At 46.4% G+C, this 15261-nt stretch overlaps 1 protein-coding gene across 1 annotated transcript in view; it reads left to right on the top strand.

Annotated features, from left to right (window-relative positions):
- The first annotated feature begins 3190 nt into the window (after positions 1-3190).
- The window catches only part of LOC142289906 (promotilin-like), a 28060-nt gene continuing 15989 nt past the window's right edge, over positions 3191-15261 (top strand). Inside the window, exons 1-2 of the mRNA XM_075333846.1 lie at positions 3191-3232; positions 6244-6365. Coding sequence (XP_075189961.1) covers positions 6246-6365 — 120 coding nt within the window. The 5' untranslated portion in view covers positions 3191-3232; positions 6244-6245. The remainder of the gene's footprint in view (positions 3233-6243; positions 6366-15261) is intronic.

Genomic DNA, 15261 nt, shown 5'->3' with positions numbered 1-15261 from the left:
ACTTTGCAAATGGAGCCTTGCTCATTTTGGGCTTCAAATCTTGAAAAATGGCCAGAGCTCTCCACTTACGCTTTGGAGATTTTGTCGTGTCCAGCTGCCAGCGTTGTCTCTACTTTATAATCCTCATCAAGCACCACGACGACCCGCAGTGAGTACTCTGGTCCCCTGCACCCTGTGCTCCCAAATAATCACCAAACCCCAAAGGCCGGAGCCTTCCCTACCTGCGGAGGGACTGACACCTTGCTGCTCCACACCATCCGCCCCGGTACTCCTTCCAGCAGCGGCGGTACCCCCATTACCGCAACCTGCAGGTGGCGTCAAAAACTTCTCCCCTGTAAATAATCCCCTTTCAAGGAATGAAGTGTTTGCCGAGCCCGGGTCTGGACCCCTCGAGCCACGACCACCCCAGATGCGAGCACCCCGGTCCGCGCCGGGGCGGCACATAGATAATACAGAGACGAGCCGTTTAGACCATCAAGTAGATGATGTTATGCTCTGTAAGTGGCTTTTTGACTACCAGAAACCGCGCTCTATGCTTCTGAAGATCCATTGAGAAAACCAAAAAGATGGAAAGCATAGCATTATCATACTTGAGCAGTCCCTTCTGCCTGGCTAGATGCAAATCTGTATCCCTGTCCTTGCAATTAACCCTAGAACGAGCAACCACAGAAATCAACCATAGAAAACAAGTAACCTAGCAGGCCTGCAAGGCCCCAGGAATGCGTTCTAGGGTTAAGAAGCCATGCCAGGAAGGGTCTTGGGGGTGCTCCAGGAGGAAGAGGTGGTGTAGGAAGTCTGTGGGCCCTCTCCACTACAAAGGTTGCGGAAAAGCCATTGCCAAAATTGTTTTTGAGCCACTACTCCAGGAACAGCATAGGCTGCTGACCTTCCAAGTGCTTAGGAATACCTATAACACAGGTGTTGTTCCTGAGCACCCTGTTCTCTAGGTCGTCCACTTTCTGTTGCCAGGTATTCATCGACCCTGCCACTTTGGTTAGTTAAAGGACATAGGAATTACAGTATCCTCAAGGTGGGATATCCTGGTCATGTCACCTGTGATTCGGCCCCTCAAGTCCTGTAGGTCTTGTCGAAGCAGTCCCACCCCAGAATGCACCTCCTCTATTTTCCCTGATAGTGATGACTTGCATAGAGATATGGCCTGAAGTAGTTGCTCAGAGACCTGTTTGAGGGTCAGGTCTCCCCCTGCTTCTCACTATCAGGAGGGTGAGATCTGCGACCATCCATGCCTCTAACCAGAGTGGTGGGATTGCCTCTCTAGGCTGGTGGGGAGTCCGGTGGTTCCCCCCTGGTAAACACTTTCAATTTATCAGCTGCGCTGGCATTCTTTGCGGGACACATAGCATATAATGGAAGCAGCTGATGTTCAAATGTGACAGTGTCCCTTTAAGAGCATGGTAGTCTCCTGGTCATATTAGTCGACAGAGGGATCAGGGCTCCGATTGAAGGGTAAAGTGTGCAAATCAAGGCCTAGGTTATACGAAGTGCTGTATTTCAGCAGAGCATGATCTGGGGAGGTAAATGCCTCCCCCCTCCCTTTATAATCCATCAGGGAGAGGGTGAAATACTCTGCTAGGTGCTGCAGAGCAACAAACTGTGTCCCCCAGAAGTAATGCTGTTCCGCTGCCAGTGGCCTTCACGATATATCCAGGGTCCACGTACCAGGTTTTGACTGTAGAGCTGGACTCCACACACAGGAAGAGCAGTGGGGTAGAGAAGACAGGAGAAGATGGCTGACAGGGTGGGCACTAATGGAGAAGGGGAAGATGCAGAGCCCATCTTTCAGGGCACTCACCCTCTGGTGCCTGGTGCAGTGGCGCTGGGTCCCCCATTTTTATACCACAACCCTGGGGAGGAAGGAGGGAGCTCTCTGTTGTGGCTGGAGGCCCCGTTGCATCGCACACCAAGATGGCCCATGCTGAGGAGGAACTGCTTCCCTGCTGGATTGCATGGGAGTCCTGGTAGTCCAGAGCATTCTGCTCTGCTCCACTGAAGCCCAGGGGAACCCCCACTCGCAGGAGACAACCGCCGAGAACAGGAGAGGTTGCATACCTGCAGAATTACCACAGGATGAGGTCAGGATGTCGGGAGCTCAGTCTAAATATGGCCGCTTTTCATGTTACATTGCTCCACCCCATGATGGTCTGTTTTTCTTTTATTGAGAGCTACTTTGTCGGCATGTTCTGCGTCCACAGCAACAGTTTCCATATTCATATGCCACACCTGGAATCAGCTCCAGACCTTTTACCTGTTTTACTCTTTATTGATTAATGAGTGAATATCCCATGCAGTACCTGGAAGATATTTTGAGATAATTATCCAATTACCTTTGGTTCCAAGAAAATGTGACAGCTAAAGTTTAAAGAGCTAGAATTCATAAACGGCTACTCCAATTAGAATGTGAATAACCTCAAATTAAAGCTGAAATTCTGCTCTTTAAGCGCGTATTGAATTTATAACTGTATCTGGAATATGTTTCAAATATTTCTGGTCCAAACTGTGCACTTGTAATAATCAGAGATTCCTGTTGCCACCAATAGGAATCCAATGTGTGGGCAGCTTCTAAAAAGGTCAGTAGCAGTCACATAATGGGACATTAAACTTTTCTAGCAAAGCCCAGCACCATGGTCTTATCAGAAAATAAGTAAGCAAAATGCTTCAAGTCAGTTATGCTGCCAGGCTCTTCGAAAAAATAGAACCATAGGTAGATTTTAATGCTTTACAAACTACTAGAAAAGTCAATGGTATTCAGAAAATGTTAATAAAAAATAGGTGTAAATATGCAATGAAATCTAACAAATCCAAGCTACAATCATGAAAATAAGCAACAAAGGTATAATAAATCATAAAGCGACAGGCCCCCAAATAATATTACCAGGATATCTGTGTAACTATATTAATATAGCTCCAGCAATGATAATATAGCACTACAATGTAGGAATTGTTCTCAATAATGTGTTCTATCTCTGGATGGAAACACTGACATTGAGCTATAGTAAGTGCAGTACTAGGGCAGCACAAAATCTTTTTGCACAACAGTTTGACATCAGAAGAGCAATAAAAATGATTGTTTCTAGGGGCCAAAGAAATCTGTATTTGATGTCAGTGCTACGCCTCCAACCGTGGCATATAAAAGATAGCAATGACACCCCATACTGAGATATGGTGTGAGGATTTCCAGCTCGTGATTTAAAACAAGCGAAGATACAGATAGGTGAGTAAAATATTTTGTTACATTTTCAAGTCTTTACTTTAATCTTTGCTTGTCACTTGTGTAGAGCGAAATCTACTGTACACAGGGCATCATTCCTTAGAAGACGTATGAGTAATGACTTTATGCTAATGCTCTTTTGTTTTGCATTTGTCTTCTTTTTTTCATTATCCCTCCAGACTAATATTGTTTTTTCCAGTAGAACATTGTAAGACTACACATAAGAAAACAAGCATGCCACGTTCACATGCTGCTCACATAACCTGAAAGATCTGCAATTCACATGTGTATTCATCAGCGAAGTTACTGTTTTTACATATATTTTAATGTTTGCGCTGAACATTTTAGAAAGAAATGATTGTAAGAGCATTTGCTAAATACTATTGACTCGCCCACCCCAGGGCTTTGGGACACCCGGTGCCGGGCCGGCCTAGTCCGGGAGGTAGTCAGTGGTGGCGGGGCCCGACTCCGTGACCCTGGCGGGGTCAACTAATATGGCAGTGGTGGGGATGGTAATCAATAATAGAGTTTGTAGGTTATTCGTGACGCCACCTGTGGAATGCGGCTAGGGAGCCGCCGCTGCTGGATGGGACCTCCGGGGTTGATGGACTATCAGCTGGGATGGTTCTGCTCCCCACAGGTGGAGCGATACCCTGGGGCAACCGTTGGTGCTTGGGAAGGGTGCAGGGCTAATCAGGACAGTGAAAAGAACCGACACAAACAACAGTCTCTTTACCTTCTTTTCTTTTTACTGTGCAACAATTCAGTCCTGGGAGACCATCACAGGTGGTGAAGGGGATCCGGCCGGCCTGGAAGTAACTGGGGTGATCCCCTTGGCCAGTTGAGTATTGAGGCCTACTCTCTGTTCTTCCTTTGCTTCCACAGGACCCCGCACTTTGGGTTTAGCAGTGGCCCTCTTGCTGCTGGGACCGGTGGTTCGTCCCTTTCTCCTAGGATAGGCTGCGCAGGCCCTCTCTGATACTTCCCTGCTGGGGTCCACACCGGGCCCTGGTGATGCAGCTGTACTTTCGGATTGTTCTGGGGGCCAGGAGACCTACAGACCTCCTGCCCTTCGGATTCGGCTACCAGGTAAGGGTTTTACACCCTGGCAACCACAGACTCCGATGTCTAATTTTCAGTATGTTCCTCTGAGGCGAACAGGTTGTGACAGTTCTCTAGGATCTTTTCTTTGCCTCGCTACGGCTCCTGTTTCTCTGTGTTGAGCTAGCCTAGCTCCAAACCCCAGCTCACAAGACCGCACTACTCACTGCTTAGCTCCTCTCTCTTTGAACTTCACTAACAGACTGCCTAACTCCTTCCCCAAGTCAGGTTTAAGGAAGTGCTCCCTGGAACTCCAGGTTTAGAGCTCCCTCTGCTGGCCTGAGAGAGGAACAGTGTTGGATGTTGGTACCTACTGGTTAATAGACTTCCCCAATTACCTCCAGGCTCAGCATTAACCCTTTGGAGGGGCAATGCTGTTGTGGCAACCAGATCCTGGGGCGCCACACTATATCTGCTTAACTGACTTAAAGGGGTAATCAGAAACTAAAATGTATTTTAATTCTATCTCTCTGTATATTTAATGTCATAATTTAATCTCATTTCTAATATAATTAATTAAAAATTTCCTATTTATCTAGTAATTTTTTTATTTTATTTTTTTTACTACTTCCTGTCTGATGATGCTTTGTTTGAGAATCCCAGTGCATGCTGTGATAGTAAAATGAGTTGTCAACAGGTGACAGGGGCTATGTTTACTGTGAAAGTCTCTACTCCCTCTGTGTTTCAATTCCTAGGCTAGTCTCTGCTCTGCTGAGCATGCATTTGTTGTCAGCTCTGATGTATGCTCTGGAGGTATCACTTGAACGGATGGGGCTGGTCTCTCCTTTTCATGCATGCCAGGTATTCTTCTTACACTGAGAGTGCACTTTCATTCCTGCTCGTTACTTCGCCGTAGAGCCGGCCAGTGAGTTTGTGCTGGGATACTCAAACAAGGACCTGATGAGAGGGCAATGAATGTCAATGGTCACTACTGTATCCGTTTTGTCCATCCTGAAATGAAGCATTACTAGTGATGGTTGCTTTGGGGGCTGGTCTGTTCAATTCTCTCAAGCATCAGTGTGCACTCTTTGTGTGTTTTATTAGTGGGGGGGTTCAGTCATTTGAATGAGTATTTGAATGGCAAGGAAAGAATAAGCAGAATGTGCATGAGATTTTAGAAATCTCATTCAATTTGTTAGTACTATAAAATACTGTGGTTTTTTTCCATGGAATGCTACATGGGAACAAACCCTAATATGGAAACTTCTGCTTTAAGAAGTTGTCTGTTACTTTAACATTGATGGCCTATCCTTCGATTAGGTCTTCAATGTCTGATCAGCCGGGAGCCATCTCCCAGCATCCCTGCCAATCAACTGTTCTTGGTGCCCATGGCGAAAGCAGGTGGCACAAATGCTCAGTGGAGCTTCTCCGTCTTCTGATAGAGGCTGTGGCCAGGTACTTCACATTCACCTCCCATTCAAATCAATAGGAGGTGGATGTGCAGTACATGGCCACGGCCACTATCAGAAAATGGAGGATTTCTGGATGCCTGCTGCTGCCGTGACCAGCTCCAGGTGTCGGATCCCAGCCAATCACATATTGATGACCTATCCTAAGGATAAACAACAATTGTCATTACCTTTAATAAGGCTGTAACATCAATTCTGTTGATAAAACCACTGAGAAGAAATGTTATTTTCTACTATTGCAAGATGTCAGTTTGAATTCATAAATGCTTATAAGAAATTAAAGGAAATTTAAGATTCTTATTTTACTATACCAACTTCACTCAAGCAGATTTTTTAGGTATTTTTCCTATTAATACAAAATGCAGCACAAATACAATGCAAAAATGAATTTGCAATTCTTCATCCCATATAATTCTATAGAACATGTTGTTTTCATTTTGTAGCTCTCTTAATCCTGTATTGATGTATACAATATTTTAAGTTATTTATGCTTTTCCATTACAGCTATGGGCTCCCATGTGATTATGTCAAGTTTCCTTATAATACTTGGTCTCTGCATGTTGACTGAGAAGACTCACGGGAGTTTCCTTCATTTTTTCTCGCACAGCGATGCTTGTAATATGCAGGTATTAAAGACAATGTTTTTATTTCAAACTATTTTGAGATATAGGGTATAATCCTTGAGTGTAAAATGTACTTTTAAGAGCTGATTACCTTTTCCTTAATTGGCTATAGAGGTCCTGCTTGTTTATGTTGACCAACTATCGCCATGTTAAACAAACAGAGCATACTAATACATTTGTTACACATATTGTAGATTTACGTTCTCATGAGGGAAGGAGCCAATCATTTGTTGAAAGAGGTTTATTACGGGGAAGGGGGGGGTTGCAGCAAATCTACAACAGTTGGGGTATTGTTACAGATTTTGGCTATTCTATTGAACTTAAAGGGAATCTTTCAGCTGTTATTTGCTATCTGAGAGTAGTATAATACAGAGGATGTAACTTATTCCAGGGATGTGTCACTTATCAGACTGTGAATTGTATTATCAATAAAACCAATATTTCATAGCGCACACATATCCCAGATTCAGCAGGACTGTCTTGAAGCGACCGATGGGAGGGCCGCGGGTGTGTGTGTATGCTCTATTCCAACAAAATCCCCATACTCAGATTTTACCGGTAGTAACATTTCTTTACTAGGAAACATGTTTATAATACAATCAACTGAGCTATCTGCACACATGGGTATAGGAAGCCCCTGGACTTTCACTCCTTCCGGGTATGCAGCAAGAAAAAAACAACAACAAAAAAATGGCGGCAACTTTCCCTAACTTTCCCTACAAACACGTACCAGTCTATCCCGAAAGAAGATGTCGCTCCCACGTCGCAGGCCTGGGGTCTCGCGGTGATGGGTCCCGGTGCAGCGCTGGAGAGATGAAGCTCCTCGGTCTTTTCTTTTCTTTTATCTTCCCCAGCTGGTGACGGATTATAAGTAGTCTTTTGGTCCCGGAGCACGCCGGGCAGAAGAAGGCAGGTCACAGTCCCTGCAATTACACTCAGATGGCGGTGCTCGGTAGTCCGGTTAACTCCCTGAGGAAAACAAAGTTCTGCAGACTGGGAGTGACAGAAACTGCTTTCACCGGGTGATTTCTTCCTGACTTTTGCGGCAAAACGAGCCCTCTCTTCAGGGAGACCACACGCAGGACTCTCCTCACTGAGCTCCGGAGCTGAACAACCCTTTCCCGCGTCTTCTCTTCTGGTTTTTCACACACCAGCTCCTGTGGGGAATTTCCCAGCTCTGTGTTTGTCGTTGTACAGTACGACGCTGCCCCCTTGTGGGCAATTGCTGGAACAGTATTCAAAGCCATTTCTACAGAAGGAATACAGTCGGACTTGTTGACCCCATTACATACCCCCCCACTTAAAGGTTGGCAGTCCCTGTCAACTACCGTCGGTTCCCAGGCAGCGATGACTGCAGACGTTACAGGGGTTGGTTGAGAAGTGGGCCATACGTACTGGTCCCTGTAAGACCGCCCGGGCGGGATCCCAGCAGTGGTGCGGTCAGTGCGCCTCAAGGGTCGGTTGTTCCCCTCCCTGTCACTGTCTCTACGCCCCACTCCAGTCAGCACCCCGGGGAAAGAACTGGGTTGTGTAGGGAGGTCACTGATCTCAGAGTCAAAGTGATCACTGTGCCGGGAAACGTCCGCGTCGTCAGTCGTGTTGGTAGTGTCATCCCCTCCGGGTACTGTGGTAGGGGAGTCAGGCTGGCTCTGTTTTCCTACACCCCTCTCTTTGGCATCCCCTGTCGAGTGAGCCTCTTTGACAGGGGTGTCTAGTTTAAAGGCGGCCTCTGTTGTGGGACCTGACTTGCTGGTTCTGGTAGATCGGACTGTGGAGGAGCTTGAAAGTTCTGAGGGCAACGGTTGGCTCTATGGCGGGGATCGCCGCATGTCCAGCATCTTCCCATCGGCCGGCTGGGTTGTTGTCTCGCTTGCCGGTCCGCCTGTTGATCTAAGGTGAGCTGTAACACCTGTTTCTGCAACTCTGCCACCATCTGTTTCAGTTCCTCCGTGTTGCTGTTCGGCGTCCCGATATCAGATATGGACCTGCAAGCCGCGGTATATGTCTGTGTCTCCACGACAGGCCCCCTTGAACGTTCTATAGCTTCTTGTTTGACCTCAGCGAACGTAAAGGCCGGATTTATCCGGAGTAGATCTTGCAATGAGCGGTTAAGGTACGGGTCTCTCAATCCGGTCACAAACTGATCTCTCAACACCAGGTCACGGGTACCCGTACTAGCTATCTGTTCTTCTTTTCTACAGGCTTGTTCTAGTAGCACTTGAAGGGCATTGGCATATTGAGGGATGTCCTCCGACTCGAGTTGCGTCCGCCGGAAAAACATATAGCGCAATGTTCCCGCATATGTGGTCGGTCCATAGGTGTTCTCCAGCACCCGCACTAAGTCATCCAACGTACGCTGGCCCCTAACCGTCTCCAGCCTGACTGTCGTCCACGCTTCCCCTTCTAGTGTTAGCATGGCCATTTCTGCTAAGGTCTTAGGGTCAGTGTTATACATTTCCCCCACTATCTTAAGTTGTTCAGTCCATTCCGTTACAGGATAGTTCCGTCCGTCAAACTTCCTCACCTGATTGACAATAGACGGCGGGGGAGCTGTCTGGTTATAAGTTACTACCGGGGGATGATTTTGTTGGTCACACATCCTGCCGACTACGCCACATGAAGCGACCGATGGGAGGGCCGCGGGTGTGTGTGTATGCTCTATTCCAACAAAATCCCCATACTCAGATTTTACCGGTAGTAACATTTCTTTACTAGGAAACATGTTTATAATACAATCAACTGAGCTATCTGCACACATGGGTATAGGAAGCCCCTGGACTTTCACTCCTTCCGGGTATGCAGCAAGAAAAAAACAACAACAAAAAAATGGCGGCAACTTTCCCTAACTTTCCCTACAAACACGTACCAGTCTATCCCGAAAGAAGATGTCGCTCCCACGTCGCAGGCCTGGGGTCTCGCGGTGATGGGTCCCGGTGCAGCGCTGGAGAGATGAAGCTCCTCGGTCTTTTCTTTTCTTTTATCTTCCCCAGCTGGTGACGGATTATAAGTAGTCTTTTGGTCCCGGAGCACGCCGGGCAGAAGAAGGCAGGTCACAGTCCCTGCAATTACACTCAGATGGCGGTGCTCGGTAGTCCGGTTAACTCCCTGAGGAAAACAAAGTTCTGCAGACTGGGAGTGACAGAAACTGCTTTCACCGGGTGATTTCTTCCTGACTTTTGCGGCAAAACGAGCCCTCTCTTCAGGGAGACCACACGCAGGACTCTCCTCACTGAGCTCCGGAGCTGAACAACCCTTTCCCGCGTCTTCTCTTCTGGTTTTTCACACACCAGCTCCTGTGGGGAATTTCCCAGCTCTGTGTTTGTCGTTGTACAGTACGACGCTGCCCCCTTGTGGGCAATTGCTGGAACAGTATTCAAAGCCATTTCTACAGAAGGGATACAGTCGGACTTGTTGACCCCATTACATACCCCCCCACTTAAAGGTTGGCAGTCCCTGTCAACTACCGTCGGTTCCCAGGCAGCGATGACTGCAGACGTTACAGGGGTTGGTTGAGAAGTGGGCCATACGTACTGGTCCCTGTAAGACCGCCCGGGCGGGATCCCAGCAGTGGTGCGGTCAGTGCGCCTCAAGGGTCGGTTGTTCCCCTCCCTGTCACTGTCTCTACGCCCCACTCCAGTCAGCACCCCGGGGAAAGAACTGGGTTGTGTAGGGAGGTCACTGATCTCAGAGTCAAAGTGATCACTGTGCCGGGAAACGTCCGCGTCGTCAGTCGTGTTGGTAGTGTCATCCCCTCCGGGTACTGTGGTAGGGGAGTCAGGCTGGCTCTGTTTTCCTACACCCCTCTCTTTGGCATCCCCTGTCGAGTGAGCCTCTTTGACAGGGGTGTCTAGTTTAAAGGCGGCCTCTGTTGTGGGACCTGACTTGCTGGTTCTGGTAGATCGGACTGTGGAGGAGCTTGAAAGTTCTGAGGGCAACGGTTGGCTCTATGGCGGGGATCGCCGCATGTCCAGCATCTTCCCATCGGCCGGCTGGGTTGTTGTCTCGCTTGCCGGCCCGCCTGTTGATCTAAGGTGAGCTGTAACACCTGTTTCTGCAACTCTGCCACCATCTGTTTCAGTTCCTCCGTGTTGCTGTTCGGCGTCCCGATATCAGATATGGACCTGCAAGCCGCGGTATATGTCTGTGTCTCCACGACAGGCCCCCTTGAACGTTCTATAGCTTCTTGTTTGACCTCAGCGAACGTAAAGGCCGGATTTATCCGGAGTAGATCTTGCAATGAGCGGTTAAGGTACGGGTCTCTCAATCCGGTCACAAACTGATCTCTCAACACCAGGTCACGGGTACCCGTACTAGCTATCTGTTCTTCTTTTCTACAGGCTTGTTCTAGTAGCACTTGAAGGGCATTGGCATATTGAGGGATGTCCTCCGACTCGAGTTGCGTCCGCCGGAAAAACATATAGCGCAATGTTCCCGCATATGTGGTCGGTCCATAGGTGTTCTCCAGCACCCGCACTAAGTCATCCAACGTACGCTGGCCCCTAACCGTCTCCAGCCTGACTGTCGTCCACGCTTCCCCTTCTAGTGTTAGCATGGCCATTTCTGCTAAGGTCTTAGGGTCAGTGTTATACATTTCCCCCACTATCTTAAGTTGTTCAGTCCATTCCGTTACAGGATAGTTCCGTCCGTCAAACTTCCTCACCTGATTGACAATAGACGGCGGGGGAGCTGTCTGGTTATAAGTTACTACCGGGGGATGATTTTGTTGGTCACACATCCTGCCGACTACGCCACATGAAGCGACCGATGGGAGGGCCGCGGGTGTGTGTGTATGCTCTATTCCAACAAAATCCCCATACTCAGATTTTACCGGTAGTAACATTTCTTTACTAGGAAACATGTTTATAATACAATCAACTGAGCTATCTGCACACATGGGTATAGGAAGCCCCTGGACTTTCACTCCTTCCGGGTATGCAGCAAGAAAAAAACAACAACAAAAAAATGGCGGCAACTTTCCCTAACTTTCCCTACAAACACGTACCAGTCTATCCCGAAAGAAGATGTCGCTCCCACGTCGCAGGCCTGGGGTCTCGCGGTGATGGGTCCCGGTGCAGCGCTGGAGAGATGAAGCTCCTCGGTCTTTTCTTTTCTTTTATCTTCCCCAGCTGGTGACGGATTATAAGTAGTCTTTTGGTCCCGGAGCACGCCGGGCAGAAGAAGGCAGGTAACAGTCCCTGCAATTACACTCAGATGGCGGTGCTCGGTAGTCCGGTTAACTCCCTGAGGAAAACAAAGTTCTGCAGACTGGGAGTGACAGAAACTGCTTTCACCGGGTGATTTCTTCCTGACTTTTGCGGCAAAACGAGCCCTCTCTTCAGGGAGACCACACGCAGGACTCTCCTCACTGAGCTCCGGAGCTGAACAACCCTTTCCCGCGTCTTCTCTTCTGGTTTTTCACACACCAGCTCCTGTGGGGAATTTCCCAGCTCTGTGTTTGTCGTTGTACAGTACGACGCTGCCCCCTTGTGGGCAATTGCTGGAACAGTATTCAAAGCCATTTCTACAGAAGGGATACAGTCGGACTTGTTGACCCCATTACAGTCTGGCAGCTCCTCCTCTCAGTGAAGTTCATTAATTAAGTATCCTTCTCTGCTTTCCCCAGGACAAAAGCTCAGGAACTTTCTCTCTATAGGCAGCAGCCCTACCATTGGGCCACTGCCTATACTGAGGGGCAAAGTAGAATGTGGTACTGCTGGTCTCTATTCTCTATTGCAGGCAGGGAACCCAGAAGCAGACTATTCATCTGTAAAATATATATATATATATATATATATATATATATATATATATATATATATATATATATACACACACACATACACACATACTAGCTGTAGTACCCGGGCGTTGTATCTGACAAAAGAACACAAGAAAACATAAAGTGTTTTTTCAAAATCATATTGACAGTGCTCAACAAAAAAATTACTAAAAAAAAAAATAGAATAATGTCATTATTAATGCACTTTTAAAAAAAATAATAAACATCACAAATCAGCATATAACATGGACATACTGTGAGGAAAATAAGTGTTTGATACACTGCCAATTTTGTAGGTTTACCATCAAAGAATGGCGAGGGCTGTAATTTTTATTGCAGGTACACTTCAACTGTGACACACAAAATCCCCTAAAAATCCAGTAAATCACATAGTTCTATTTTTAAATAATTAATTTGCATTTTATTGCATGAAATAAGTATTTTATCACCTACCAACCAGCAAGAATTCTGGCTCTCACAGACCAGATATTTTCACCTGTTCTAACGCGTTACCCATATAAAAGACACCTGTCTACACACTCAATTAGATTCCTACCTCTCCTCCATGGCCAAGACCAAAAAGCTGTTTAAGGACATTAGGGACAAAATTGTAGACTTCCACAGGCTGGGATGAGCTACAGGACAATAGGTTTGTTGAGCTTGGTGAGAAGGCAGCAACTGTTGGCACAATTATTAAAAATTGGTAGAAACACAAATTGACTTTCAATCTTACTTGGTCTGGGGCTCTATGCAAGATCTTCACTGTGGGGTATGGATGATTCTGAGAAAGGACAGGAATTATCCCAAAACTACATGGGAGGACCTGCTCAATGCATGAATAGAGCTGGGACCACAGTATCAAAGATTACAGTTAGTAACACACTAAGCAATCATTGATTAAAATACTGCAGAGCACACAAGGTCCTCCTTCTCACGCCAGCACATGTCCAGGCCCGTTTGAAGTTTGCCAATGACCATATGGATGATCCAGAGAAGACATGTGGTCAGATGATCTCAAAATTGAACTTTCTGGTATCAACTCCACTCACCGTGTTTGGAGGAAGAAGAAGGATGAGTACAACCTCAAGAACACCGTCCCAACTGTGAAGCATGGGGATGGAAACATCATACTTTTTGGGGTGCTTTCTGCAAAGATGACAGTATGGCTGCTCCGTATTGAAGGGACGATGGATAGGATCATGTATCGCGAGATTTTGACCAACAGCTTCCTTCCCTCAATAAGAGCATTGACGATAATTCATGACTGGGTCTTTCAGCATGACAATGACTTGAAACACACAGCCAGGGCAACTAAGGAATGACTCCAAAAGAATCATTTCAAGGTCCTGGAGTGGCCTAGCTAGTCTTTAGACCTGAACCCAATAGAAAATGTTTGGCGGGAGCTCAATATTGTCCAGTGACAGCCTAGAAACCTGAAAGATCTGGAGAAGATCTGTATGGAGGAGTGGGCCAAAATCCCTGCTGCAGTGTGTGCAAACTTTGTCAAGAACTACAGAAAACGTCTGACCTCTGTAATTGCAAACAAATTATTCTGTACCAAAAATTAAGCTCTGTTTTTCTATTGTATCAAATACTTATTTCATGCAATAAAATGCAAATTAATTATTTAAAAATCATACAATGTGATTTTCTGTATTTTGGAGAGGCTTCTGTCTGTCACAGTTGAAGTGTATCTGTGATACAAATTACAGACCTCTCCATTCTTTATAGGTGGGAAAACGTGCAAAATCAGCAGTGTATAAAATATTATTTTCCTCACTGTATTTGGTGTCCCTGTAATTGTAACAACCCGCACAACAATGCAATCAGATTATTTAAATGAATCAGAAAAGAGAGTAAAAACATGATGATAATGATCAGTTTTCTCTATTAAACCCATAAAAAAATGTAACGCTGAGGACGTGTTCCCACGTAGTGTAAATGCTGCAGTTTTTTTCTCCAGGTGTCCGCTGCACGCAACGCAATAACAACCTTCTCTGATTACTGTGTGTTTGCTGCTTTTTCCATGCATTTTCCCAGATATTTGTTAAATGTATTTTGCAGATGTGAATTCGGATTTTTAATGCATTTTAATGCTACAGAAAAGCTTTGATTCTGCTTTTAAAATACAACTTCATGTTTTTTGCTTGCGTTTCTTTCAGGCTCCACAGTAGAGAAAAAACCCACAAAATCTCACCGTTCAGCGGCGTCTTAAGACACTCATTGGGTGGAGATTTCATGAAATCCAATTCACTTTGCATTGACATTTTGTCCGTGTTCACATGTAGCGTAAATGCTGCATTTTTTCTGCTCTTTGCACAGAAATTCTGCTGTGTTTACATGTCCAAGCAAAGTGGATGTGGTTTAATAAAAACTGCGCCCACTGTGCGTCTAAAGATGTCTCTGAACTCTGCAGTTTTGTTGCTTTTTCTCTAGAGATGTCTATGTGAAGCATTAAAATGTATGTAAAACACTGCAGTTACTTTTATTATAAGTGCAGAATCAAAGATTTTCTGTACTATAAAAACACTCACATCTGCGCTAAAAACTCATGAAATAATGGGAAAAAGGCATAAAAAAAACCCAGCAAAAATGCAGTGATCAGAGAAGATTGTTATTGTGTGGTTTGGTGCAGACTAGAGTTGAGCGCGGTTCGCGGTTCGAGGTTCTCCAGTTCGCGGCTCAAGTGATTTTGGGGGCTGTTCTAGATCGAGCTAGAACTCGAGCTTTTTGCTAAAGCTCGATAGTTCTAGATACGTTCGAGAATGGTTCTAGCAGCAAAAAGCAGGGCTTTTTAGAGCTACAGTGTGCAGGAGCCATCACTGGCAGCCTGCCACAAGCTGGTAACCAAGATAAACATCGGGTATCCAAGCAAAGCGCTTTGGTTAGTAACCCTAAGTTTATCCTAGGTACGTGCAGGAAGCCCACACTTCCCCGCTCAGCTCGCTCCGCCTCCTCCTGCCCGCGGCATGTACACACGTACACATACACACACACACACACTCTGCACACATGGCCCCGCTCGGCTTACCTGTGGTGATGAACTCCTGCCATCCCGACCTCAGCGCTGTCACTGTCCTCCATGGCCGCCGCTTGTCACATCACCTTCTCTCGCTTCCG

This window comes from Anomaloglossus baeobatrachus, chromosome 2, assembly GCF_048569485.1.
Source record: "Anomaloglossus baeobatrachus isolate aAnoBae1 chromosome 2, aAnoBae1.hap1, whole genome shotgun sequence".
NCBI lineage: Eukaryota > Metazoa > Chordata > Amphibia > Anura > Aromobatidae > Anomaloglossus > Anomaloglossus baeobatrachus.
The sequence above is the reverse complement of the archived record's forward strand: the minus strand, read 5'-3'. Positions and strand labels throughout refer to the sequence as shown.